This window comes from Xyrauchen texanus, chromosome 23, assembly GCF_025860055.1.
Source record: "Xyrauchen texanus isolate HMW12.3.18 chromosome 23, RBS_HiC_50CHRs, whole genome shotgun sequence".
NCBI classification, from domain to species: Eukaryota; Metazoa; Chordata; class Actinopteri; order Cypriniformes; family Catostomidae; genus Xyrauchen; species Xyrauchen texanus.
The window spans coordinates 23,606,424-23,633,222 of record NC_068298.1 but is presented as its reverse complement, the minus strand read 5'-3'; the positions used below and the strand labels follow the sequence as shown (position 1 = coordinate 23,633,222).

Genomic DNA, 26,799 nt, shown 5'->3' with positions numbered 1-26,799 from the left:
CACAAGACTTTCACCTACTGTTGCACTTGTGTACACAGTAGTGACAATAAAGTGATTTGATTTGCATATAAAGCATGTTCAATACATTTTTAAAGTCCTTGCCTTTTCACAAATGTGAAAAAAATTGGTTGTTTCCATTACTTTATTAAAGCTTTGAAAAGGGCCTTGTGGAATTTCTTCTTGCTGGGAGTGTTGATTTGGCTATCATTAATGATGGGTACAGCACCAGTTTGTGAATGCTTAGCCATTAGATGATCCTATTAATTAAGTTTTCTGCTTTACTAACTTCATCTTGGAACCTTGCAGTGCTATAAAAAGCATTCAAACATTACTTTTTGCTTCAACGTGTAAATAAACAAAATAATTTGCATTGTTGCAAATATCACACAGAAAACTATCTCAATTCACTCCACTCTTCAGATTTATTTTCCCACTCACCGTTAAATCAAAATTAAAAGCCCATACACATCCCATTATAATAACAAAGACAAAACAATCATTTCAAAAATTTTATTCCAATAAAAGTGTTCCGAAAATGTATGCGGTTACATAATAAATATATATTTTTTAAGGAGTGCTCATTTTCTCAAACTGTTAAAGAAGAATCCCATGTAATCACTGCTCTCTCAGTCCTCAGTGCCTGAAAAAGTGTCTTAAAACATAAATGTCTAGTCAGTGGATCTTGCAGATAACCAAACTCCATGGCCACAGTTGATGTGGGTAGAGTCAGGCACCCAACGCCGCCTGGTGAGGAAGACAGGAAGAAAAGATAATTCATTAGTCATCATGTATGGCAAAACACGGATTTTATGTACCAAATTAAGAGAGAGAGAAAAAAATTTGGGGCATATAATCAGAGGCCCTTATAAGCCACCGTATTACACAGACCCAGTTGAGGTTAAGTCAGTAGATCCACTTGACTGTATAGAATACCAATCTGGATAGACAGCAATCAAAATTTTAAGGAATAAATATAAATCTACGAAATAATAAAATTGCAATACTTGACCAACACGTAATGAAGACAGGTTGATTACATACCTAGATCGCAGGATGATATCCTAATGAGATATTTCAGTCCTATCACAATCGAACCCAGGTACTCAACAGGTTGCCTGTACAAACAAACTGCTACAGCTATTTTGAAGTACTGGAATAACTGAAAGAACACCTAAATATGGGAATCAAGAGTAAATATGAACCCTTAAAACAATAAGCACTAGATCACTGAAGTGTTCTTGGGGCCACAACCCTTAAAACCTCAATGTGGGGAAGTCTTATTTTAAATGTAGTACTAATAAAGTAATGCAAACACATGCATATATGCTTTAAGTAAAAGGTTTTCAAAACACTGAATTAGTCATTAAATCCTTTAAGCCAAAACGCCTTAGAAGAAGTAAGATAATTAAGTTGTGAAACTTTTATTTAAAAAGTAACATACAATTGCATTTCAAATGTTTAACAATATTGGTTTGATTTGAAGACATAATATACAATACACAGGAAATAGTGAGTCTCATACAGCTAAAACTTAACTCCATGAGAGTAGGATACTGTGTAACTGCGTTAGTTTATAAAACGAAATGCCTCGAGTGAAACTTGGCCTAATCATGATAAACTATTATGGAAAAAGTTGGTGTGGTGTTTTACAGAGAACGAACACGTGAGGCCAAAACTTAAACTGCATGCGTAAATCCCCTCGTGACAGTGGTAGGCAGCAGATTACGGAGAATGTATATGGACAACAATCGCCAGCGTTGAACATAATAGAAATGTAAAAACGAATGGGTTGCGAACAGGTTAACAAGACTTGCACGAAAAGTTCGCGTAAAGGAAAAAAAATAACAGGGTCAACTTGCTGCATGCCCTAAACAAGGAACATAAGAGAGAGAGAGAGAGAGAGAGAGATAAAATAGAACATGTCCTACAACTAAAGCTGGTCGAGCAAGTCAGGTTTCTGGGAAGAAATCTTCTTCCTACCTGTTTAAGAATTGAGGTCTTTAAGGTATGCTTTCACAGTGTCCGCCATCTCTGCATGGCCGGGGGGAATGAACCATACTGCCCAATGCGATCATTTCGAGAGACTCTAGGGGACAGCTTTCAGAGTCTTTCCCAAAACAAGTGAAAATTAGTAGCCTCCGTAGCCACCCCTGCCGTACCCGGTCCCACCGCCTCGTGCGTAAGGGGCTCCTCCGCCCCTGCCGGCGTACGTGCTACCACCCTTCATGGGCCCGTAGCCGGACGACTGTTGGCCGTATCCGCTGCCAAAGTCACTGTAACCGTTTCCACCGCCATAACCTCCCATCTGATCACCGTAGCCTCCTCCGTATCCGCCCCCGTAACCACCTCCGTAGCCTCCGCTTCCATAGCCACCGCCGTAGCCGCCATCACTGCCTCCATAGCCTCCGCCGTATCCACCCCCATAGCCGCCATAACCTCCTCTCCCGCCACCGAAGCCATTTTGATTCCTTCCCATGCCTCTTCCTCCTCCTCTCCCTCTGCCGCCCCGGGCTCCACCGGCAGCCTGCATCTCTTGCTTCGTGAGCGCTTTCTTGACCTCTACTTTGTGCCCATGGATCATGTGAAACTTGAGCACAACTGCTTTGTCGGCCGAGTCGTTATCTTCGAAGTGGACAAAGCCGAATCCTCGCTTCTTCCCGGTGTCTTTGTCTGTGATGACTTCGGATTTCTCGATCATGCCGAACTGGGAGAAGTACTCGGTGAGGTGATTCTCCTCGATGTCCTCCTTTAAGCCCCCAACAAATATCTTCTTGACTTTGGCGAGCGCTTCGGGTTTCCCGGCGTCTTCCCGAGCCACGGCTCTCTTCAGCTCCACGTTTTTTCCGTCTACAACATGTGGCCTGGCAGCCATTGCTGCGTCCGCCTCCTCCGAGGTGGAGTAGGTTACAAAACCGAAACAACGGGATCGCTGTAATTGATCGTTTTGGACCACCACGCAGTCTGTAAGTGTCCCGTACTGTTCAAAATGAGCGCGGAGTCCATCATTAGTAGTTTGGACGTTCAAACCACCAACGAAGAGTTTACAAAGCTGCTCCATTCCTGACATACTGTGTCGTTTGTCCGCCTGTACGAATGAACTGAGAAGAAAGGGCCTTTTTTTTAAACGGTTGTCGTCATGACGCAGTGTTCTCTGTCGCAATAAGACACGCCCTTTGCACAAAAAGGCGGGATTTCTGAAACGTAGTCGCCCATTTGAACTAAAATACGATTTTAACAAATAAATTATGTACAATTTTTTATTTAAAAGTTGGATAAAAAGGAAAAAATATATAATTTTTTTACACAGTATCACTTGTCGTTGAAATAAAAACATTTCTACATTTAGAACTATACTCAGTTCTCAACGCCTCAAGTGTTATGAACTGCTTCAGTTAGGAGAGGAAATACATATTTAATTTATATATATATATTTGGAAACACACACAATTCATCTGTCCCATGACCTACACATATGTATAGGCCATATACACATTTAAATGTTCGCATCAGTGAGGCCATGATGAGATAAACCCAATTTGAATGTATTTCTTAAAATCCTTTCTTAACTATAGTGTAAAACAATTTCAGTTTTACTCAATTTCTTAGAGTCTCAAAGTGCCCTTTCTCTAAACGTTTATATCAGTTAGGATGGAGTTTAATCACCATAAAACTGATGGAAGGAAATCGATATAGACTCTTTTCGCTGACTGTGATGACACATTTCCACCATATTTAAGCATAGTAAAAGTTAGTAGCAAACCTTTCTAATTATTTATTGTACATTATGCGAGCCTAATGTAATATTACCCCGGCATTAATAATAAAAACTTGTCAACACTGCTGCATTGAGGTTTTAAATACTGTAAAGTTACTAATAGGACAGAAATTTGGCATCTTTCTCCTTTCTGACTGCCGTAATCTATCTCTCTCTCTCTACTTCCCTCTTTTAAAAAATCATGGAAACGTTATATTGGATTTTTTCTTTTGCTGTTGTAGCATGGGGATCGCAGTTATGGTCCCATGTACCTCTATAGAAGTTTGCCTGAAAAATACTGGGGACATGATGGTTTAACTTAATTTAATTGTGTGGTTCCATGGAATGAAAATTCTTAATATAGTTTTCTTAATATAAAAAAATGTAGGCCCTTTTCATTTCATCCATAGTGACTTTCAGTGTACTTATTATCGAGTACTTTTTGTAGAGAAAACCTAAATTAATTTAATTAACCTATTTGATATATCCAGATATCTCTATTGAACCGTGTAGTTTGCTGCATTTATCAACTACACAAATTAGTACGTTTTAAATTAGCATGTATTTTTGCACAGCATGAAAAGTATATTTCTGCTAGGGTTTTACAGATCCCCATTAAGTTATTATGGTGATGACCCCCCTCTGCTTCATGATCAAAGCAATATCCACTGAAATTTTAAAAGTATTTTACCCATCCTCCTCGACCTTACCATTAGCTCCACTCTGTACAATGAAAAATCCAGCATGACAGAAACTACTCTTAATCCCAAGATAACAGAACATTAAACACAAACACATCTCCTACTTGCTATATTTTGTGTGGATATATTAAAATAACACTTGATTTTAAAATGTACTGCAAATCCCCTGCCCAGTTTCAGCCATACATTGATGCAAAAAGTACTATTCACATAATCCTAACACAAATGGAATAAGCAAACATCAGGACGGTACACAATTAAATTAAGTTGATACCAAATACTAAAGCATTGTGCTGCAGTTCGCTCATTGAGTGAACATGATCCTTCTGAAGTCTGAATCCATTTGAGCATTTCATAGCAATGTGATCAGAACAATTTTTTGATGACTGTGTTGAATTTTACTATACTTTACACAGTATAGTTATGTTCTCATCTCAAACATAAATGGATTAAGATTATTTTAAAGTTGCTGGTTTTATTTTTAATAGAGCTGCTTTCCTTTTTTCAGGCCTATATATGCAATAAACATATGTAGAATAATGTAATTTCTGCCAAGACCATGTAAGGTCAGTGGTCAATTGTAGCGAGATCACTGGAAAACTTGCTTGTATGATAATTGAATGAGTTTCATTGAAAAGATAGATGGGTGACCTATCACTCAGTTTAAAAGGTGAGCAATGGGTACTGATAGTCAAAATCTGCATAACAGATGAAGTGTCTGGAGCCGGTAACTCACAGATATTTGGTGACACTTAATGCTGATAGGTGGAGGTAAAGGCTTTGTATGAGACTGTTCTCACTTTTTAAAATGCAAAACAGATCCATCGTCTAAGTGTGAGATAGAACTGATGCAAAGGTTTCAAGCTGTTACGTCTGCATATGGTAAACTGAAGGACCGTAGTAGGTGTTTGTGGTTGCTTGGTTTAGACAAACGTGTTTTGTCAAAATCAGCTGACACTCAACACAGCAGCAAAAAGCACAAAACTGTCGAAATACACTTACAAATATAGTCTGAAGAGAGATGCTGAACAAAATGGTCAATCAATAATATATCAATTATAGAGTATGTTAAATTTTATAGTTTAGCTTTGATCAGCATGTGCAGTAAGCCTGAACAACATACAGTATACTGTTTATACGTAGCACTGATTAAAAAAAAGTGCACCTGCAATTTCTTAAAAACAATGTAACTCTCTTTGCTAACATGATATGTACAGGAGACTACACACTTAGTTCTTTTCAGGACACATTCAGGAAAAATACTATTTTTTCCCATTGCTCATTAACTCAACAACCAGGACTGTGATAAGTCATATTTATTTAGAAATTACAATTTCAGGACTTGTTGCTCTTGAACAAAGAACAAAAGTATCAATGTAAAACATAAACAGTATTTAGCCTGAATATGCAGATGGTTCAATGACATTTAAGCAAATTGTTTTTGTCCAGATCTATTAAATTATTCAAAATAACCTCATACAATTAACATCCAACCTTTCTGAGTTTGAAGTCATTTTTATAGTTTTGTTGGGCTTTTTTAAGTAAAAAAAGAAGTGTAAGAAATAAAAGTCTGAAAATTCTTGAAAAATAAAATTTGCATGAGTTGTGCCAAATACTCTTTTATTAATATTTATTTTTAAAAATACAGCAGTGAAACAATTGTGTTTTATAATATGATTAAGGTTTGAAAATCTGTTGTCCACCAAATTAGTCATGTGGTGCAACCAACATATATGTTGCAATTTTGTTGATTATGTTAACAAAACCATAAAACAGAAAGGACCCCTTTAATCCCAATTGTTTGAAATATATTTTTTAAGTTGTGTAATATTCTGATGGTTAAACGCATTCTTTGTAGAAAATGCTAAATGTTTTTTTTGTTTTTGAAACCAGATTATACACCATGATACAATTTCAAACTTGGCATGCGTGTTTTAAACTAGATATTTAAAAGATTTAGAATTTCACCTCAGACAACCTTATTTGTCAATGACCCAGCTTTTAAGATTTATTACAAGAACACGTGAAATGTTCCGTTTAATATTTTTCTGACGCTTACTATACGCATACTAATCACTTTCATACTAAATATACTTTATACTAAAACAAACACCAGAGACCTTAGACAAATGTCTCATGTGCGAGAATGTGCTAACGTGCTAACCATAAAAATATTAATCATAAAAGTTTAAGAACCACTTCATGGTCAGAATGGCGACCTTTGAATCACGCTTGCACCAGAGAATTATTGCACCTCGACCTGTAATTGGCCAAAATGATCAGTTCGACTTTTCCGAGACCCTCTACTCTTCCCCGTGGAACAAGGAAGCTTAAATCTTTTTTTATTTATTTTTTATAGCTGTATTATTAGGTTTAGACATATTATTAAAAGAGGCAAAAAGTGATTTTACATCAGCAGAAAAGCTGGCATCTTCAGTTTTACGCAATTGGATCTCTGACCCACTTTCTGTAGAACTGAATTTCTTTCTGTTTGAATTTTAGAATATTGAATTTGGTGTTCTGAATTTCTTCTTCATCTTGAAAACTTGAAGCTGTATTTTTTAAAACGTGATATTTACAGTGTAAGATTTCCGAACCAAAAATTTGCTGTTTGAAAATTTATATTTATAAAATTGTGCCATTAAAAAACAATTCAATTTGGTTAAATATGAAATGTCCAGGATTGGAGTTTAAAAAATCAAATTCAAACCTATTTAAAATGCAACGTAATATTAAATTTGGCAAAATCACACTTATAATTCAAATTCAAAAGTATATAATTCAAATTTACACAATTCTAATTTTTTGACATAATTCTGGCTCCATAAAGAAATAAACTAAAAAAAAATAACAAAAAGGTATATCGCTAATATACAGAATTCAAAAGTATATTAATTATACAATATACAATGCATATAATATTAAGATTCAAAAGGGAATATTCAAGGCTTTACAAAATTTAATACATAGTATTTTTTACCTCTATTTTGAAGTGTGTGAAGTTTGGTTTCTGTGTCGACCATTTACATTTATGAATAAAAAAAATACATAAATCAAAAATACATTAATAATATACAATGCTTTATGTTAAATTTTACTATCAAAATAAAACAAAACATCCTCTTCCATTAAATGCATATCAAAACCCGTATTCATCTTAATAAAATATTCTAAATCGCAACCACTGATCTATATAACGTCAGTGATCACACCAGAACATATTTATACTCTGTTCAGTGAGGGATTTCGAGAATCTCGTGTTTTCTCGCGTGTTGTCATTGACGACTGCTGCAGGATTCAAACAAGCCGTTTGGAGTTTTCTGGCAGATGGAGGTTGGGGCAGTTTGTGCTTCAGAAAGAAAACATTATTGACTACGTTGTAAACACGAAGCTCAAAAGGCAAACATACATACATGATTTAGACGTGACAGTACCGAAACAGACGCTTATCATAAATGTAAATGTTAGTGCGAACTATCGAAGTTAACGAATTTTGTCTTGACATTTTTCATATACTTCTCTCTGTAATATTATTATTATTTTACCCTCACTAAAACATCGTGATTTCTTCTGAAAAAGGCAAAAATCATAGATTGCTTAACACACACTTACAAATTATTTTCAGACAATGAACACCTCTGACTTGATAACATCTCCCTCTCTCTCAATTCAATTTCAGTTTTTCTGTTTTCTGTTTCTCGTTTGAGATGTCAGATCTAGAGGATGCGCTTAAAGCGTTGCGACGGAAGGTGCATGAGGGTGAAGAGGCTCTTCAGAGAGCTGGACAGTATGGACTTCAACTCTTGGATGACAAAATGGAGCTACACAACAAATTGGAACAGCAGCGAATTGAGATGTCCAATGTCATTGAGGTAATGACTGACCCAGCTGGCAGCGTTTGAAGGGAACACCACAACATGATGCTTGACCATTGAATGGTGACATATGAAATATGCCACAGTGTAATTTTGACAATGTTCTCTTATTGCAGGCCGTGGAGCAAGATAAATACTCTCTGCAAAGGGAAGTTGAGTTAAAGGTTCGCATCCTGGAGAGTCTTCGTTCAGAATTTGACAGTCAAAAACCAGCAGAAACACCAGCTGTGGTAGCAGCAATCTCTGTTGGAGAGGAGTCATAATCTTGAGATCAGTGACTTAAAGAATAAGGTGAGCTCATAACAGCAGTTGTGTTTTTTTCCTCAATTATGAAGTAGATGATGCCTCAGCATTCATTCATCCTTCAGGTATAGTACACCCAAAAATGAAAATTCTCTCATCATTTACTAACCCTCATGCCATCCCAGATGTGTGTGACTTCCTTTCTTCTGCTGAATACAAATGAATATTTTTAGAGGAATATCTCTAAATATTCATATCACAAAGTGAATAGTACCAGAATTTCAAAGCTCCAAAATGAAAATGAGCATCATAAAAGTAACCAATAAGCCTCCAGTGGTTAATTCCATGTCTTCAGAATCTATATTGTTGGTGTATGTGAGAAACAGATCAATATTTAAGTCCTTTTGTTTATTATTATAAATCTACACTTTTGACCAGCCCTTACCAGTATGTGGTGATTTGAATGAAGAATGTGAAAATTGCCAAAAATACAACCCCAATTCCAAAAAAGTTGGGACAGTATGAAAAATGCTAATAAAAACAAAAATAAATTTTAAAATTATGTTCACCCTTTGCTATATTGAAAGCACTACAACTATTATGTTTTACCTTGTGACATTACAGTAATTTCAAATCATATGATTGTAACACACTACAAAAAAGTTGAGACAGGCAATTTAAGACTAATAACAATTTGACGAGTTGAAATAACAAGGTGATATGAAACAGATGTTAAACAGTTGAGGCAGTCATGTCATAGTATTTAAGGAGCCTCCAAAAACAGCCTAGTCCTTCAAGAGCAAGAATCATTCGAGACTTGTCAATTTGCCAACATATGTTTCAGCAAAAATCCAGCACTTTGAGGACAATGTTCTCCAAAGACAAATTGGAAGATTTTGGGCATTTTACCCTCTACAGTGCACAATATATAAAAAAAAAAATTAAAGGAATCAGGTCAAATCTCGGTCTGTAATGGGCAAGACGAAAACCACTTCACAAATACAGATGAATGTGAAACAATTGGGTAGAAGCTAATTTGTCTACGTTTGGAATCACAATACACTAACATAAAGAATAAAGAACACTTACTCGAGCGGTATGTCCAAGAAACTTCCATCTGCAGAAAAATTGAAATAAACTCCAGTGAGTTTCCTTTAGTCCAGCTTCGGGGTCAGCGTGTCTTATTTAGAAGTTATCATTACTATGCCCTATTCCATACGAAGACAAGTACCCTGCACTGAGCGCTTCAGAAGGCAGAAAGGTGATAATAGTAAGTCAAAACCCATTTTTAAGCAACTCTTATGAAAGAGTGGAATTGACACTATAGAATGGATTGTGCTCCTTTCGAAGTACCCTGCAAAGGCATGGTCAGTGCCAGTTAGCACACAGCCAGACACACTAGGGGGAGGGAGTGTTCTCGTTCTAGAAAGCATTTGATTGGACAAAGTTTCTCATGCCATTTGTGCTGTCATGACTGTGCCTCGGTCTGTCAAGCCAGAAGAGAGAGACTGTTGATTTTAAATGCTTATATCTTCTGAAAAATAATGTTGTCAACATTTGGAAGTACAGTAGCATATTCATGACCTTAAAGGGAATAAATATTGACTAAAAGCAGCAAAACTTCATCACGTCATTTTGATTTTATGGCAACTAGGGCTGCAACTAATGATTATTTTGATAATCGATTAATCGAACGATTATTGCAAAGATTATTCAGCTTGTGCCCAGACTTGGAAGGTTGTATGAAACGTGCTTACTAACAATAAAGAGGACAAAATCACCTCTAAATAACATTCACTGAATTAAAGGGAACAAGAAATTGTTCTTTAGTAAAGAAATTCACTACAAAAAATCCTATTGTTATCAAGTGTTTTTGTCTTGCTTTCCATTTAAAATGGTTTAAAAATCATTAAAATAAAATACATTTACTTGAGAAACAATATATAAGATATTTAGACTTGCTTTAAGAGAATGTATCTTAAATATAAGTTTATTTTGTATATTTGTGTATTTTGCGACTGCAGTAAAAATATACTTATATTCAAGATCTATTCTCTAAAAGCAAGTCTAAATACCTTATATGCTGCTTCTCAGGTGAATGTATTGTTTTAAAAACTATTAATGTTGTATATGTATTTTTAATATTATATTCAACATTCTCAGATAAAAATTTTTTTTCCTCTGCAGTATAGCTGCTAAAGAAAATGTACATTTTGTTTAAAAGGAGTTTTAGATATTTATATTGGAAAACTATGGCGTTAAATGTTGGACAAAACAGCGCAAGCACATAAACACAGCGCGCAAGTGAATTACAACAGTGTGAGCACCATGACACAGTTCGCACGTAAAATGTAAACCTGCAGAATTTGCAAATCCCAAACTCGAGCACCAAAAAAATATGATTGTGCACAAATTAACAAATCGCGAGCAGAAATAACAAAAAAGATCTGAACACACACGCAAGTTATTTTCTTCACACACGCGTGCAGATCTGTACATGCGCAAATTATTTTCTGCACACACGTGCAGCTGAAATCTTTACACACAAGTCAGTTTTGACACTCTGGTGCGAGGTCAATCCTCTGTTAACAAATGCTATTGGCTACTGACCAAATCCTGTATTGATTGGCTGCATCTCTTCGAATCTCTCTTGATTGGCTGTTGTTGGACGAGGACAGACAGAAAGCGGGAACTTTATTTATTTATTTTTTGACAAGAAAAAACATACAAAACTCTCTTAGGGGAGAAATAAGAAATATACATCAATAGGAACAATACAATTATTGTCAGTGTAAATGGAAGAAAAGAGTCCCCTACACAATACTGAACAGCAGAAGGCAAACAACAAGGGGGTATTAGTTAAAAAAACAAAAGGCTGGAGAAAATGTTTTAATAAAAGCATCCTTTAGACGTAGCATACAATGTATATGTATCAAAACAATTGTCTTGGTATATCACTAAACATCTTTCTTGCAATTTAACTAGACAATTTATAATCGTTCATAAACCATGAAAAAGAAGACTTTGAATATATCCACTTACTGCAATGAATATGATATTTACCCATGAGAACAATCATTTAAACCAAATCAAATGAATCTACATTATCCATATAAAAGAGAATTTGTGATAAGTCAAACATCGAGATGTCATAAATCTTAAATGACAGTAAATTATGTAAATCAGACCAGAAGCTTTAACCCATAGGACATAAAAAGAACAAGTGTTCCTGAGTCTCATCAACTGCCTCACAAAATACACTGGGATCTACTTCAAATTTAAACCTCTTTCTAAGAAAGTCAGCAACCAAATATATTTGATAAATTATTTTAAATTAGTCTCTTTGACTTTAGGGGAAATGGGCAATTTGATGAATTTGAAAGGCATTCATATTCCTCTATTATAATCCAAAAACATTCTAGATTAAAAAAATCATTAATACATTTGTTATTACATTTACTGTAATGTAAATTACATTAATTTATTACTGGATTTGGTAAGGTTGGTGAGTCTTCTTCTCACATACATAAATGTGTTTTGGATTAACGGTAATAACGGTATTGATTTACACATTTTATTATATTCTCTATAAGTGCAGTTAAGATTATACTTGAGCAAATGACAATATGTTCCAAGAAGTTACCATTATCATCTAATATATCATTCACAAACACAATACCCTTCTCATACCAATCACTTTTAAACAATGATTTCCTATTCATTGTAATGACCCTGTTATTCCATAGGGTGGATCCATGGGGAGAAAAGTTTTGGGTAAATTTAATTTTACAGTATTGGAGAAGTTGTTTGTGAAAGTTTGATAATTTAATAGGAATATTAGTTACCTCAAAATCACATTTTATAAGAAATTCAAACCCACCTATTATATTAAATAGAGATCTAGGTATGTGAAACCACACAGAGTAAGGTTATGATAAGTATGATTTCAACCATTTACTCTTAAATGCCCCAAATATTGATTCAAAGTCCAAGGCATTGATACCACCCTTAGCATACTTTTTCACTAACTGTGACTTCCTAATATAATGGGTTTTATTTTTCCAAAGGAGGGAACTGGGAAGATTGAGATTCGGATGATGGCAGACCGTAAAGAGGCTATGGTTTCTTTCTAAATTTCTCCTTAATTTCTTGTAGCTGCAAGATGTTTTGTGCGTTTATATATATCCTATATATATATATATATATATATATAATGTGTGTGTGTGTGTGTGTGTGTGTGTGTGTGTGTGTGTGTGTGTGTGTGTATGTTTTCTGTCTTTTGATAATAACTGAAAATAGGTGGAAATACAAAACACAGCAAGGCATTTAGTGAACCTGTTGAGAGGTACCCTGAAAGCAGGTCCATCTAACGTTAATGTTGAAGGGAACGTTAAGTGTTTCACAAAATGGTAAGTGTAGATAGCTAGATGTCAGATAGTTCCCAGCTTGTTATTATGGTACTGCAAGGGCTGTCCACTACTCGTCAGCCTCTACATGAATTCATTATGTAGATGAAAGGACCCTTGGGGCTGGGAAAGCACAGCAGGTGCAGCAGAATATGGCCAGGTTAGGAAAACAAGTGAACATTAAGATTCTTATTACACAGCTCGCTGAAATGATTTAATTCTGATTTGTCAGTCGCAACATTATATGACCGATAATGATCGTCGTCAGTAGCAAGGCTTTATAATGACCACTCATCCGGATCTTCTTTCATGTCTCTTATCACACTTCGGATGGATGCACTCTCGTTTTATTCAAACGCAGCTAGTGTCATCTTGCCTCTCATATGTATATATGTGCAGGTGAAGACTAGATTCTCTCTCACCTTTTGTTCACTTTAATCCATCTTTAACTCGCAAAAAAACAAACACTCTATTATTAATAAAGCATTGCCAATTTCTTCATGATAAGAAAATAATATATTATGATTCAATACGTCCTGAGCATCACGTTATAATCTAGCTGTTTAAGTGTGCACGCTCGAGGGATGAGTGTCCCCGTGACAGAGTATGCATCAGCCCGGTGCTGTTTCAATGTCTCCCCTCAGATCGGGACATTGGCGCAACTCATAAAAGAGTTGACTGCACAGAGAAATGCCAGTTTGGAGTTTGTAGTTATTTACATAATCTGCTTCCATGTTATTTGAGCTTTATTAAAGCTTTAACGCATTAAATATAACTACATTTAAGATGTAATGATGCTCGACATGCAAGTTTTGCTTCAGCAGAGCGGCAGCTCCAACTTCACTTATTCCACAATAATAGTGCTTCTGTATTTACTTATTTTGTAATTTTTCATTACAATTCCCTCATACTTCACGATCTACATAAGCTGAAGCTGTTTGGAAAGTTTAGAGTGCATCTGGACTGTGAGCTGTGTAATTCTTCCTCTCCTCAGTCAGGTGCGAGCTGCAGTGCTGCTCTCGCATGTTATCATTATAGTTTAATGTGATCTAATGTTACGTTAATGACATCAAACTGAAAATCTTCAGTTGTGTTCAGCAGCAGAAGAAAGTAAGTCATAAACATCTATGATGGCATGTGGATGAGAAAATTAACTATTAATTTAAGATAACTTATTGTGCTGAAAAAAATAGACTGTCTTGTCTGCCATGCTGATGGAATACATTGTTAGGTGGAGAAAATGAAGGCAGAATTAGAGGAAGCACAACTGGCTGAGAAGCAGATGAGACACAAGCTGGACCAGCAATCTGAAGCACTGAGCAGCAAAACCGAGGAGCTCCGCATCCTTACAGAGCGTGCACATGAAACCATGTCCTCCGAGATCCTGGAGTTGCAAGTGCAGAAGATGAACATGGAATCAGCTATGGTATGGCCCTTTTTTAAACTGTTCTGGTATGTCTTTTAATGAAGAATATCAGTGTTTTCGAAATAAGTGATGTCTGTTGAATAGCATTGAAATGAAAACTTCTTAAGTGAAAATGTGAAATGGGTGGCGGTTAAAATGCGTGTATTATCCTTTTCCGCATAAAGTGCAGCCACACTACACTTTGCACTCCATTCATTTTCATTCAAATGCATCCGAAAGTGGAAGAATCATTTTGCATGCTCAAAGTCTAGTGTGACCATGGCTTAACTTTTTCTGTCTTGATAATCATACAGTGATAACTTGTAGTTGTTCTGTTGTAATTAGAAGGTGTTCAAATGTGCCAGACCTATGAGGTAGTGGGCAATTTGAAGGTTCTGAAGTGTGGGACCTTGACTTTCAGTGGACTTTGGAGCAGGAGCTTCAGGAGGCACGATACAAAGATGAGCAGCTGTATTTGGTCAACACTACCCTCCAGCTGCAACTGGAGAGACTCACAGAGGAGAAGGGAGAGAGAGTAAGAGGCCGTGTCCTGCTATAATGCTTTGGAGGTATGTCAAAATGCTTTTTCATGTAAACGGATGAAAATATGCTTATGAAATATGTATTTTTTATTTTTTTGGTGGAGTTACAGTGAATAATACAGGAAATGCTCTTAAAAAAAAAGATTTCAGATATTGATATGTAGGTCCTCCTCATGAAAGCACAGAAAATGTAAAAAGTAGTGATTGTGGGAAAATTCTACAGAAGGGATTTAAAGTTAATGTGTTAAAAGGGGTTGAAAGTATTACACTTTGTAGCTGAAAGCATTATCCAAGTATTTAATAGATATTAATGCTTTCAGTTGATTTGAAATATTTAATTGCAATTCATTGCTTGAGATTTTTGTAATTTGACATTGTATTTTCCTCTATTCCTGTCAAAATGTATTAGTTCCTTCTTAGAAAGAAAACAAAATAATATGCAACTACATGCTTTTTATTAATAGCTTCCAAACAAAGCATTCCTCAGTATAAAGACAGAAATACACTAAATTAGCACCAATTCAAGTAACATTAAATGTTTTAATTTGATCTGACAGTTCCTCATTTACATGAAGTTGTAGTGGTCAGACAGATAGGACCTAAACCAAACTAATGCCTGTCCACAACTGCCAACATAATTCTCAAGCCAATCCAAGATAATGTCATAATATATGGTGCCGAAGGCAGCACTGAGATCTAAGAGAACTAGAAGAGAAGTGCAGTCACGATCAGATAAGAGCAAGCCATTTGTAACTCTGATTAGTGCAGTCTCTGTACTATGATGGGGCCTAAATCCTGAATGGATTCTTCATATTCTTCACCATTTCTCTGTAAAATGAAAAGAGTTGGGAGGACACTACCTTTTCTAGTATTTTTGACATAAATGGTAGGAAATGAAATCGGTCTATAATAATTCTTCTGGATCAAGCTGTGGTTTTTGATAAGTGGTTTGATAACTTCCAGTTTAAAGTTTCTTGGGCATGACCAAAAGATAATGAGGATCGAGTTAATAATATTAAGAAGAGGTTCTGAGATTACATGAAAATTACCTCTTTTAGCAGTTTATTCAGTATTTGGTCTAACATACATGTTCATTTTTATTTTTTCATCATTGTGTTGCTTTGTTATTTTGTTATTTTGTCAAATTTTCAATGTAATTCGGCTCATTCTAGTAACCTGAATCAGACATCTAAATCAAACAATTATCTGCTGTGTGTTGTAGGAGCTAATATAACAGGCAGGTGACCTTATACCAGATTCCTCACCAGGAACGTTTGCGACAATATGCTGAAGTGTCCCTTCTGCCCATGTTGGAAGTGCAGGGGTGGTGCAGCCTTGTGCCTGAGCTTTTAGCTTCTACGGAGCATGATTGGAGGGAGAAGGCTTTACGAACTCTGCTTGCCATGATGGCTCAGTGTCAGACTCAGTATAAACAGAACCCCACCCTGACCACTTCTCTTAATGAACTGCAGAAACAGTAAAGAACTGGCTCACACAGAGCAGGATGTAGGGGAGGAGGATGGTTACTTCCTAACCCTTGCAGTATCTATGGTAGTTAAAATGCAATAATATGTGTAGAATGGACTGTTCCTTTTTTTGGAATATCAAGAACAAATAAAATTATTGACATTTTTAATACTGGATTTGTCTGGTTGCTCCATTTAGGAATGTGCAATGTAATACAAAAGCTTCACCATGCTTTGAATACTCCAAAGTGGCCTAAAGTTATGTACTGAATGTACCAAAGGTCAAATGTTCAAAGGAAACCATTCAGAATAATGTTTTATAAGAGTCTGCTTTGCTAGTCTTCGCTGGCTTAGAATAATTGTTCATAAGTTGTACACAATGATTATATTTCTTCTGTCATCCTTGGGCAGATTCAAAACGATAAGAAGCAGGATATAAATTCAAAGTATGAAAGTGGTATAGTTTTAATCAACACTTGAACAACAAATTAAAGATCTCAAATGCTTGATTGTTTTATTGCATTATGTTTCATGACAAGGTATTGTTTCGTAAAGTTTCAATAGCGTATAAAGTGTTTAAGTGGCTAATCAATGAGCATCCTGCTCAGCTGCTTTTTAATATAGTATTCCATCTGGAAACCCATTCTGGATGCTGTAACAGCAGTGAGTTCAGGAGGTCTTACAGTTTCCTTCGAGCATTACTTTGACATTCTGGTTACGCACACTAAAAGAGAAGACAATGTGTTGTTAAGAAGTGGCACAAATGCTCAGCATTGCTGTCAAGAATGTTTGTAAAACAAATACTGATTTTGTGTTTGTCATTGATAAAAATGTGTCCTCTTCAAAATGAAAACCGTTATATGTTTGTTTATCAAAGCTTGGTGATTTATAAGTGATTGATTCAATGCTGACATCTGGGTATACCCTGAGTTTTCACATCTCCTACCTCTGCCTTCTCAAATAGCTGAATTGGCATGATATAAATGTTTATTTTATTCATAATTTACGTAACAGCTATGTTCAGCTGACCTACCTGTTCTCCCAGCATAGCATGCACTCATTTGAGTATGTTTTGCCATCATCTCCACACACTGGAACAAACTCCCGAGAACATATGCCATTATTATCAGACTCTGTACATTTGGCCTGTTAAAGAGATATCAGAGAGATTTCCACATATCTTAACACTTTGCATCCATTGTTCTTTATTATAAGCTCAGAGATAAAGCAACAGAGCTGGTAACTTCAAAATTAGTATTTTTTTATTATTATTATTTATTTAAGCTTACCTCCCTGGGCTCTGCCACTGTGAAATGAAAATGGGAAAAAATAAAGATGAGAAATGAACCAGGAAAGGCATTTACATTTTACAGACAAGGGTTTGACTAAGAAAATGTTGCTAAGCAAGTTTTGTTTTCTTTTGAACTTGTGTTTAGCTTGAATAGACATCAAATTCTTATTTTACATACTTGATGTATGTTGTCATCTCACAGACATGAAATTATATATTTTATGCATCCATTAATGTTTATTATAATTGTTCAAAGTCTTTCTTTCATAATGACGTTTGTCTTTTCAGGAAACAGAAATTAACATTTCAAGAAACATTCTTTAATGTTCCTGGGTGTATTTGTGTTTAATGGAAATACATTCTTACTGTACTTCAGAATTACATTTTTTTTGACACTGATCAAGTAAACTTTGGGTGAATGATGGGGATCTAATCTTATCTCAGAGAATTCATCTTTTTAGATGTTTTATATAATCTATAATGTTGCTGTTCTATATTTGTTTATTTTCCCCCCTTTTTCAAAAATATGTTGCCAAAAAAAAAAAAATCTACACTCCACATATCACAAAATGGGGCAGTCTGGGTTTGTGAATAGTCTGGACAAATGCCTTTTGAGAACAAAGGTATAATTTAGTAAACTGTTACCTTCGCATGCCCAGATTTTCAGAAGCGCAAATAACAATTTAAAATTCGACATCCATAAGTTAAACAACACATTGTGGGTTACCCTGTAATTCTTATTAAAAGACTGCAATGCCCCAGGATGTCTTTTAAAGACAACAGTAGCCTAGCTAAGAAGCAATCTAGATTTGGTTTAATTATTGGTTCATAACATAATAATCCTCTGTTCAATCTGTGTACCTTAAATCATGACAAATGTTATACTTACCAGTGAGGTAAATGAGAACAGAAATGCAGATCAGGATCGTCAACTTCATGGTCACTCTGGATATGCAAATTCAAGTGTGTAACTACACAGATGTTGCTCTCTAGCAAGAGCCCTGTAGTCATATCGCTTTTGAAATCAACCAACACTCCTCCCTTCCTCTCATGTTTTCTGCCAACATCATAAGAACCTGATTGGTGACATTCATGTAGTGGCCCTACAAACAATGACTAAGGGCATCTGTTTGTGGTTTTGCAATATTATTATGGAGGCCTTTGTTAAAGTACACTGTGAATGAAACGGTTTAATTTAAATTACAATGGACAATATGGAAACTTTGAAATCTTTATGATAGTTATATTTCATGCTGAACGAACACGTAATGAACGTAAAAAATAAAATGAAACAACGAGACAGAGAGATAACTATCAGAATATGAGGAAGTCTATCCTGGCTTGTTATACACTAAAAAACAATAAAATACAATTCTTAATTAGTATTTTTGTCTTGTTTTCCAGTAAAATAATTTTACTTTAAAAACAAAATGACATTAAATATTAAGTCTTTGTTCTAGAGAAATCTTATTAAATAATTTATTTTGTACACTTTATGCTTAAAACAAGGGGAAAATCTGCCAGTGGGGTAAGAAAAATAAACATGCTTTCCCTTTCTTACTTCACTGACAGATTTCGTTCCCCTCTTGTTTTGAGCATAAATCTCACTAAATTTCTCTCAAAACAAGACAAAATATTATGCCATTTTGCTTGTCAAATAAATAAATCATGTTTTAAGAATGTTTAGATATTTGAACTGGAAAAAAAAAAAAAAATAAATAGTTAAAAATATGAATTTTGCAGTGACTGATTAATAAGAGGTTTATATAAAGGTCTCATTTTACAAACATGATGTCAAACTGAATGATGCAAAATCCCTAAATGGTTATTGCAAAAATTACCTACAATAGTTTTCCCAATTAGAAAATGTTCTTGTTTGAAAAGCAGCGTGGACTCCACATCCGTAGTGGAGTTAATTAAAAAAAAAAAATCCATATTTTTCCTTACTTCATTAAAAGCCTTGTTTCAGTTTGGGATGTTTCTGTTATCGGAATGTGTTTTTTATTTTTAATGAGCTGTAAATCGTATGTCGTCCAACTAGTCATGAAACTTTCCATTAGAATATTAGCTTACATCAAAGTAAATAATTCCGCATTGTTACGAGTAGGCAAATAATAATAAGGATTTATGAAATTATTGGATTGCAATTACTGTTAGCCAAGGAAAACAAAGGACAGCACCCAAAACCTTTAACTGCACGATCTCATCAAATCTCACTAGGTGGCATCAGTGAACTACGAACCAAAGGTCATCAACGCGCGTGATCGACTGCTGCTCGTGCGCAGTGATCGCGAGACACGTAAATATAGAATATTTCAACTATTTTTTTAGGTGCCAGCGATAAAAAAGTTAAAGGAATCTGGTCAGAAAATGCCCAGTAATTATCTCAAAGATACAGTGATAGACCATGACAATTTTAATTCAGGAGTAAAGAAATTAGAGGCTGCTTATTGAAGTAGGGCACTGGCTTTACGAGAAACACTTCACCAAATTCCCCCGCGCGTCCTCGCGTGTCAAGACGGGCATTTCCGCAGCTCCACTCCGCTGACATCACGCGCGAACCCATCCCCTGCCCGCGGCGGCGCGCTTTGACGCTATCTCGCTCCTCTCTTCAGCTCAACAGAAACTGTTCATCCCGAGACGGACAAGATGGCGAAGTGAGTGGGTTGCGCTTTGATAGGAAAGCAGCGACCCCATTATCTTCAACGTTAAATCGTCGGTTGACTAGATGTACTTCAGAGTAAGCGGGTAAAGAAAACATCGTTAAGAAGAAAACTCGCCTCTCCGAGCGAGTTGATTCGAAGAGAGCGTCGAGGAGATCGACGACTCCGTGTCGTTTCTGGCTAAGCTGCTAGTCAGCTACTCGGGTGACTTCTCGAGCGAAAAAGAGCCACATCCTCAGGGGAAATAATCTTGTGTGTGTGTGGTTTTTTTTTTTTTTTTTTACAAATATAAAGGCAACAATTACGTTGAAACCAATGTTCGTTTCGTCGGTGTGAGTTTTAAGGACTCGGCTAGCGAAGAAGACCAGTGTGAAGCTAGCTAGCATTGTTTCGACTGGACTGTGTCTTGAGATAAAAACGCCAAAACCTCTCCCCTTCACACAGGTTCAGAGCATTTCTCTGATTTTTTTAGGACATGGCCAGCAGCAGTGGCTCGAAAGCCGAATTTATAGTCGGTGGGAAATACAAGCTCGTTCGCAAAATCGGATCTGGATCCTTTGGTGACATTTATTTGGCAATCAACATCACAAATGGAGAGGTAACGATGGAATGGATGTGTAATTCTTGTGTGAATGATCTGAAATTAAGCGGTCTGATGAGATAAGATTGAGTGCTTTTATAACTGCCTCTGGTAATCAAATGTGATGACCTGGACAGAACAAGAAAGGATAGTGTCTATATCCTTTAAAAGTGATTCATGTTGTAATAGTAGTAATACACAAACGTGTTTCTACTCAATGGGGTGTATGCGTTATTGCTGACGTTGGAAATAGGTCTTTCAGCTCAACGAATAAAGGACCGCACACAATTAAGTACAACACAGTTAGTTTGCAATAATCGTTAAACCATTTATACACCGTAGATAAACAACGAAATGGTGTTTTGAATATTTTCAGGAGGTAGCTGTGAAATTGGAGTCACAGAAAGCCAGACACCCACAACTTCTGTATGAAAGCAAATTGTACAAAATTCTCCAGGGAGGAGTCGGGATCCCACACATCAGGTGAGTGCACTCGCTTCAAATAAGTCTGATGTAAAACGGGGCTTGATTCGATGAGTTTTTTTTTTTCACAGGATTAGTTTGATATGGTTGGAAAGGAGGACTAGCATATGCTAGAAAGCGGCGGGTACAAAGTACACATCCATCTACGAATATAATCATTAGGTCGTCGTATTTAATTATTAAATTACATCCGTTTCGATCGATCGTGCTTTTTATACATTGATAGTTTTAATGCTGATCAGGAGAGGGTTAGCAAGCTAACTAGCCCGTTCGTAAGCACTAACATTTATATGAACCGCATGGAAGAACGGTAATGAAAATGTGTCTTTAAAAAAACTCTTAACTGTTCTTTCAAGTGAATAATGCAATGTTATAATTGAGTTTCGACCATGAAACGTGTGTATGTGCGCTAGTAAGGAGTGAGTTGAAATGGCCGCTGCTCTTTTGTTGTGTTTGTTCAACATGTCCTCCCTCTCGATCAGAAAATGGCGGATGTAGGAAAACAAGTTTCAGGACCTGGCGAGAATGCTGCTCCTTTCTCAAGGACTCTTTTACATCCTAAACGAGTCGTTTGTTTATGCCACGTCAGTATTTACACGGATGGGCTCTCTGCTTTCAGCAACTATTCTTAAATGCATATTTTGAATACAAAATATAGTCTTGTTTTGGATTCACATGAAACGGGCCAGTCGTAAAAATATTTGTTCTGGTGTTTTAAAAAAAAATCTTTATAGCTGTATAACTATAGGCGTAAGGCTGTAACTTTTACACCATGGGTAAAGTTAATTGGAGGTTGTACTAGTGTAACTGTTTCATAGCCGCCGACTCGTGCACATGTTAGGGACGGGCACTAGGACGTGGCAGCGATGATCGATTGTGATAATGCATGATGTGACTTTTAACTTAGTTCGAATTAAATATAAAATATTACATTTTTAATAGACCCCCCACGGACCAACAGAGTTAAAAAGTGAACTAATCATTTCTGTTTGTTGTACAGCGCCTATGCGTTTTTCACAAACGAAAGGAGTTCGCGCATGCGCGGCATACACTCCGAGACTACGCGTTCTTTTGGGTCACATAAAAGATAACGCCCGTTTCACACATACTCCGTATGCAGTGCGTATTGTTTTCCGTTCCCATGTTAACAGGTTAGAGCTTTTACACTGCACGCGGATGCAGTCCGTCGATCCGTTCCAGTTGCGGTGCGTATACAGCAGTGCAGCGATCGTTTACGGACCGAGTCTATTTTTGCTGTGCTGCACCACAGTGAATTAAAGTGACAGCGCATTGTTAACATTAAAATAGACACATATTGTCAAGAAACTGTAATAATTTCCTCATATACGCATAATTTCAGTTAATGTGTTCTACAGTTACTAAATTACAGGGTCAAGAAAAACAAAAAAGTATGATTATAGTCCCAAAAGTTGCAAAATGGCATCATATATGATTCGATGGACGCACGATATGTTGTGGTTTGCCTTGTGATGTCTGCTCCAACCAGAGAAAGAACATTATCCATCTGTTCGGCACTCATCCGAAAGTACTTTAGGTGCCGGTCACTGTAAAGTCGAAGTTCTGAGACAAGCACCAAACTGTCTCCTGCCTCGTTTGACTGAGTGAACCCAAATGCATCTCGTTCTTCTTCTTAGCAAAAGATATAGCGCGATAGTTTTTCTTCTGTCAACAACTCGAACTACATGTAAAACAAAGAATCACAATGATTAAAATTAATTTTCATACTGTTTCAATGTCTTAAACAATGTCAAAGTTAACGTTTGGATTTAAAATCGAAATTACTAATACATTTTTGATTTTGTGGCACACAGAAACTGCGGATCAGTAGCGCACTGCAAACGCAGCATATGTGAAAGCACTATAGCACGTGCTGCTCCTGTACCGCATACGCACCGCAAACAGAGTATGTGTGAAACGGGCGTAAGTTCAAAATGAACGACCCATCTCTAGTACATTGATTGTCAGAGACGTCTCATAGCAACCAAACTGATATAGGATGCTGCAAGGCTGTCCTTACGATAATCAAAAGAGAGTGTAAATAACCGTGTTGTAACACCTGTCTCTGCAAAATGTTTGCTAAACATGCTTTATTACATTTAATTTAAGAAATTGTTCTCGATAATAGATATTTCTTAATAAAAGTAAATGTTTGTCACTGACTGTAAACCTCCCTGCCCTGGGTGCTGAAATGTTTGCGTGATTTAACACACCTGCATTTGGACGAAATGGGAGTTTAAGATTTCCGCACATGTTTCCAAGTTTGAAGTCTGTCAGTGTCATTCCATTGCACGTTCCCTAGCTGGAAGGTGGATATTCAGACTCTCCAATTTGAATGGAACACTTCATGAATCATCACAGCTACAACAATACAGAGCATTGCGGGTTTCCCCAAAGGAGCGAACACTTGGGGAGACGCACACCAGGCGTGTGGCAGTGGACTCAATGCACTGAAGCAGTGCATACAGCAGGCGAGTGTTTCAAACAGCTAGACAGAGCACAGCTAAATGGAGCAGAATGCAGTGTCTTCAAAACTGAACTTCCAACTTAGCACACATATTAAAAATGCAATGGTTATAGCGTTTCTTGATAAGCCAACCGTGATTTGAAAATGGGCCGTTCAGTCAGTCACTAAAAAACTGGTGCGTGCTTACTGAGATTACTACGGTAATCTGAAGGAAGAACAGACAGAGACACTCATTGTGCACATTCATTGAGTTGGGCAGTGAATCTTCACAATGGCAAAATATGCGTTTATACATTTTGTAACAGATTATTTTATAACAGCCTATAATAATGAATAGACTATACACTGGAACAACAAGATGCAGTGCAGCAGTACTGATGCCAAATCCATTAGATAAGAGACGGTACTGTTGTATTAAAAACTACTCGTATCCAAAAACCTCCCAGACTTCTATTTTAGCAGTTGCCTCTTAGATTTTAGTGCATTTTCAAATGAGCTTTTCCAGTGCCCAGCCAGCTGTAGATCCCCTGAACATTTAGCCATTCATAAATTTAAATTTTTTATTGTAGACCGTAATCCGTTACTTTTATTTAACACATTTGTAAACCAGTCCAGTTGACGGAAGCATTCACTTGGAAGATTAATATTAGCATAAATATGAATGTCTAGCCCTTGCCAGCAATGAACTGCCATTACAGATTGCTTTAAGGTGTCCATTTCTATGGCATCTCATGCTGACAGCAGCTTGGCTGATTAGAAATATTAGATCATGGCTATATATTTAACCCTCTGCAGCTAAGAGTTCGATAACTCCTGTCATTAATGTTCAAGTAATTTGGGATGGGCCGATTTACCAAGCTTTTTCAGAACATTTCCATTTACCATGTTTACATGGACTTAAGAAAACTGTTTATTCCAGTGGTGTTCTGAAACGTCATAAAATAGAATGCTTATTTCCTTATGCCACTCAAGGGAGTACAAGAAAGCAGTTTAAAACACCTAGGTTTCTCTTGGAGAACTCAGATTATTGTGGTCATGTAAATGCAAAAGCATCATTCTGATTGTTGCTTGAAGCGTGGTTGTGTGTGGAAGAACGTCATTGGATGGAGCTCAACAAGTCACTGTGGAAAGAATTTCTTGGATTACAGTGGAGATAATCACATACACTAAACTATACCCATTTATACACACCAATGTAAAATATTGACTCTTCCCTCACCATAGCGTGTTTTCTTTCGATAACCCGCTTTCTCACAATAAGCTGCTTTCTGTTTTCCATGTAAATGTAGTCATTGATGTTGCAGCTGGAAAGTACACCGTATGAAGCTGTTCTGTACATTAAATCTAGTGATTTCGTGCTTGGTTATTTAAACCGAAAATGCAAATGTTATTAACTGCCTTAAAGAGTAATAAATATGCAGGATAATGTAGGATGAGAGAGTTCAGTGTAGACCTTATTCATGCTAGCACCATCTTTGATTTATTTATGGGAATGACAACAAGGCAGTGATGGATAGACTTACTGTCTCTTCAATGGCACACACAGTGTATTGCTGTATAAAGCTCTTACATCACATCTAATTTTCCACAACTCGTTGTCTGGATTTTTTTTTTATACTGAATGTTCTTGGACACATTTTATCCAGATTTTGCCTGTGGAACGATCCAAAAACACTAAACTGCAGTACAGTCCATTGAAGAGAATAAGTTATCACTCACAGCCTTGTTGTCATTCCCATTAAAAATCAAAGATGGCGCTAGCGTGAATAAGGTCTATTGTCTTGAGGTAGGCTAATTGGTTTTGTTTCACAACCTTCTGTTTTTGCCACTTTGACCAAAGCTTGTTTTTTGTGAATTTAAATTTCCAGCAGCAAGGATGAGAGACTGGATTCAGTCACTAGATACGAGAGCTGGGACAACCTGCTGTAAAAGATCTCCCTCCCCCACGCTCCATAAAACCACTCACTGCCTTTGCTAATGAAAGAAAAGAGCTTTATTTGCTCTACAAAATCTTTTAATTTAAGCTCACAGGAAAGTGTCTCCACAGTTTATTTAAAATATAGCAACATCAACACCTCTGCATGATTAATAATCCGGCATGGTTTGAAAGTTGCAATTTAGGGTAACAGTTTCATGCAAAGTATGGCTACACTCGTTTTGTTAATTCTTCCCATTAATTTGCTTTGATTAGTGGAAATGAACACCTCACAGAGAGGCCTATAGTTTCTTTAAGCAAGTGTTTACATTTGCTACAGAGTTATGTAACCACTGTGCAAAAGCATATGAAAACTAAAAAATTTTGCAATTAAGTTTGTCATAGGCTGCATTGCAGTATTGGGAGCTTGTTTTTGATCTCTTATTCTTCAGAATATTAAAGCTGGAGTTTATAACTCTCTGTTAAAACACTTTGGAGTGTTTCCCATTCATTGAATAGACTCTGGCGGTCCGCCACAGTCTAATTTGCCATGCCACGGTCTCGTAATAAACACATTTTTTTTTTACACTTATATAAAATATTTTTGCGCTTCTCAGTCTCATAATAACATTAAATAAAAGTTTATGTTTTGCGCTCTCTCGCACTGCCTGTCAGTTCAGTCCTCTGGCAAAATGTACCTATTAACATTTCACTCGCCAGTCATAGCTGTGTAGTTTTGAAACACAGAGTCCCTTTTACTGAATAAAAGCAGTTGATTAAGAAGCTGGATTCAGCCTCGTCTTTCCCTGCATGCTGTTTTGTGTGCGCAGGAAAAAGCACTTATGTCTCATTTACTTGAGTTGAAATCAGAATCTCAGGGAACCTCAATGCGGACATCGCAAGAGCAGCTCTCTTGAGCGCGTGTGAAGATGAACCATTTCTCAAGCACTATAATGTGATGGGCTTGTGAGTTAATTAGAGAGCCTTAAA

At 36.5% G+C, this 26,799-nt stretch overlaps 2 protein-coding genes, 1 long non-coding RNA gene and 1 pseudogene across 7 annotated transcripts in view; 2 read left to right on the top strand and 2 right to left on the bottom strand.

Moving 5' to 3' along the window:
• Positions 1 to 492: 492 nt before the first annotated feature.
• LOC127617153 (heterogeneous nuclear ribonucleoprotein A0-like) lies at positions 493 to 3,125 on the bottom strand (annotated as a pseudogene).
• A 4,969-nt stretch (positions 3,126 to 8,094) lies between these two features.
• LOC127617192 (uncharacterized) lies at positions 8,095 to 16,743 on the top strand. Of its 2 annotated transcripts, none has more exons than XR_007967291.1 (5): positions 8,095 to 8,327; positions 8,447 to 8,621; positions 14,211 to 14,405; positions 14,730 to 14,953; positions 16,149 to 16,743. It is a non-coding gene; the product is annotated as an uncharacterized LOC127617192 (long non-coding RNA). The 2 variants fall into 2 exon arrangements; XR_007967290.1 differs by having other exon boundaries at positions 8,101 to 8,327; positions 14,806 to 14,953.
• Positions 16,744 to 16,892: 149 nt separating this feature from the next.
• LOC127617191 (serine protease inhibitor Kazal-type 1-like) lies at positions 16,893 to 18,723 on the bottom strand. The gene is made up of 4 exons (XM_052089117.1): positions 18,573 to 18,723; positions 17,682 to 17,698; positions 17,426 to 17,538; positions 16,893 to 17,116 (listed from the first exon to the last, which is right to left on the bottom strand). The coding sequence occupies exons 1-4, from the start codon at positions 18,619 to 18,621 to the stop codon at positions 17,062 to 17,064; spliced, it is 234 nt and encodes a 77-aa protein (XP_051945077.1). The 5' UTR covers positions 18,622 to 18,723; the 3' UTR covers positions 16,893 to 17,061.
• A 1,452-nt stretch (positions 18,724 to 20,175) lies between these two features.
• Positions 20,176 to 26,799, top strand: part of LOC127663341 (casein kinase I) — a 47,103-nt gene continuing 40,479 nt past the window's right edge. Inside the window, exons 1-2 of one of the 4 annotated variants that reach the window (XM_052154879.1) lie at positions 20,176 to 20,944; positions 21,303 to 21,409. In XM_052154879.1, the coding sequence (XP_052010839.1) occupies positions 20,822 to 20,944; positions 21,303 to 21,409 (230 nt within the window). In that variant the 5' untranslated portion in view covers positions 20,176 to 20,821. The remainder of the gene's footprint in view (positions 20,945 to 21,302; positions 21,410 to 26,799) is intronic. The other 3 variants (XM_052154878.1, XM_052154880.1, XM_052154881.1) reach the window with 3 other exon arrangements.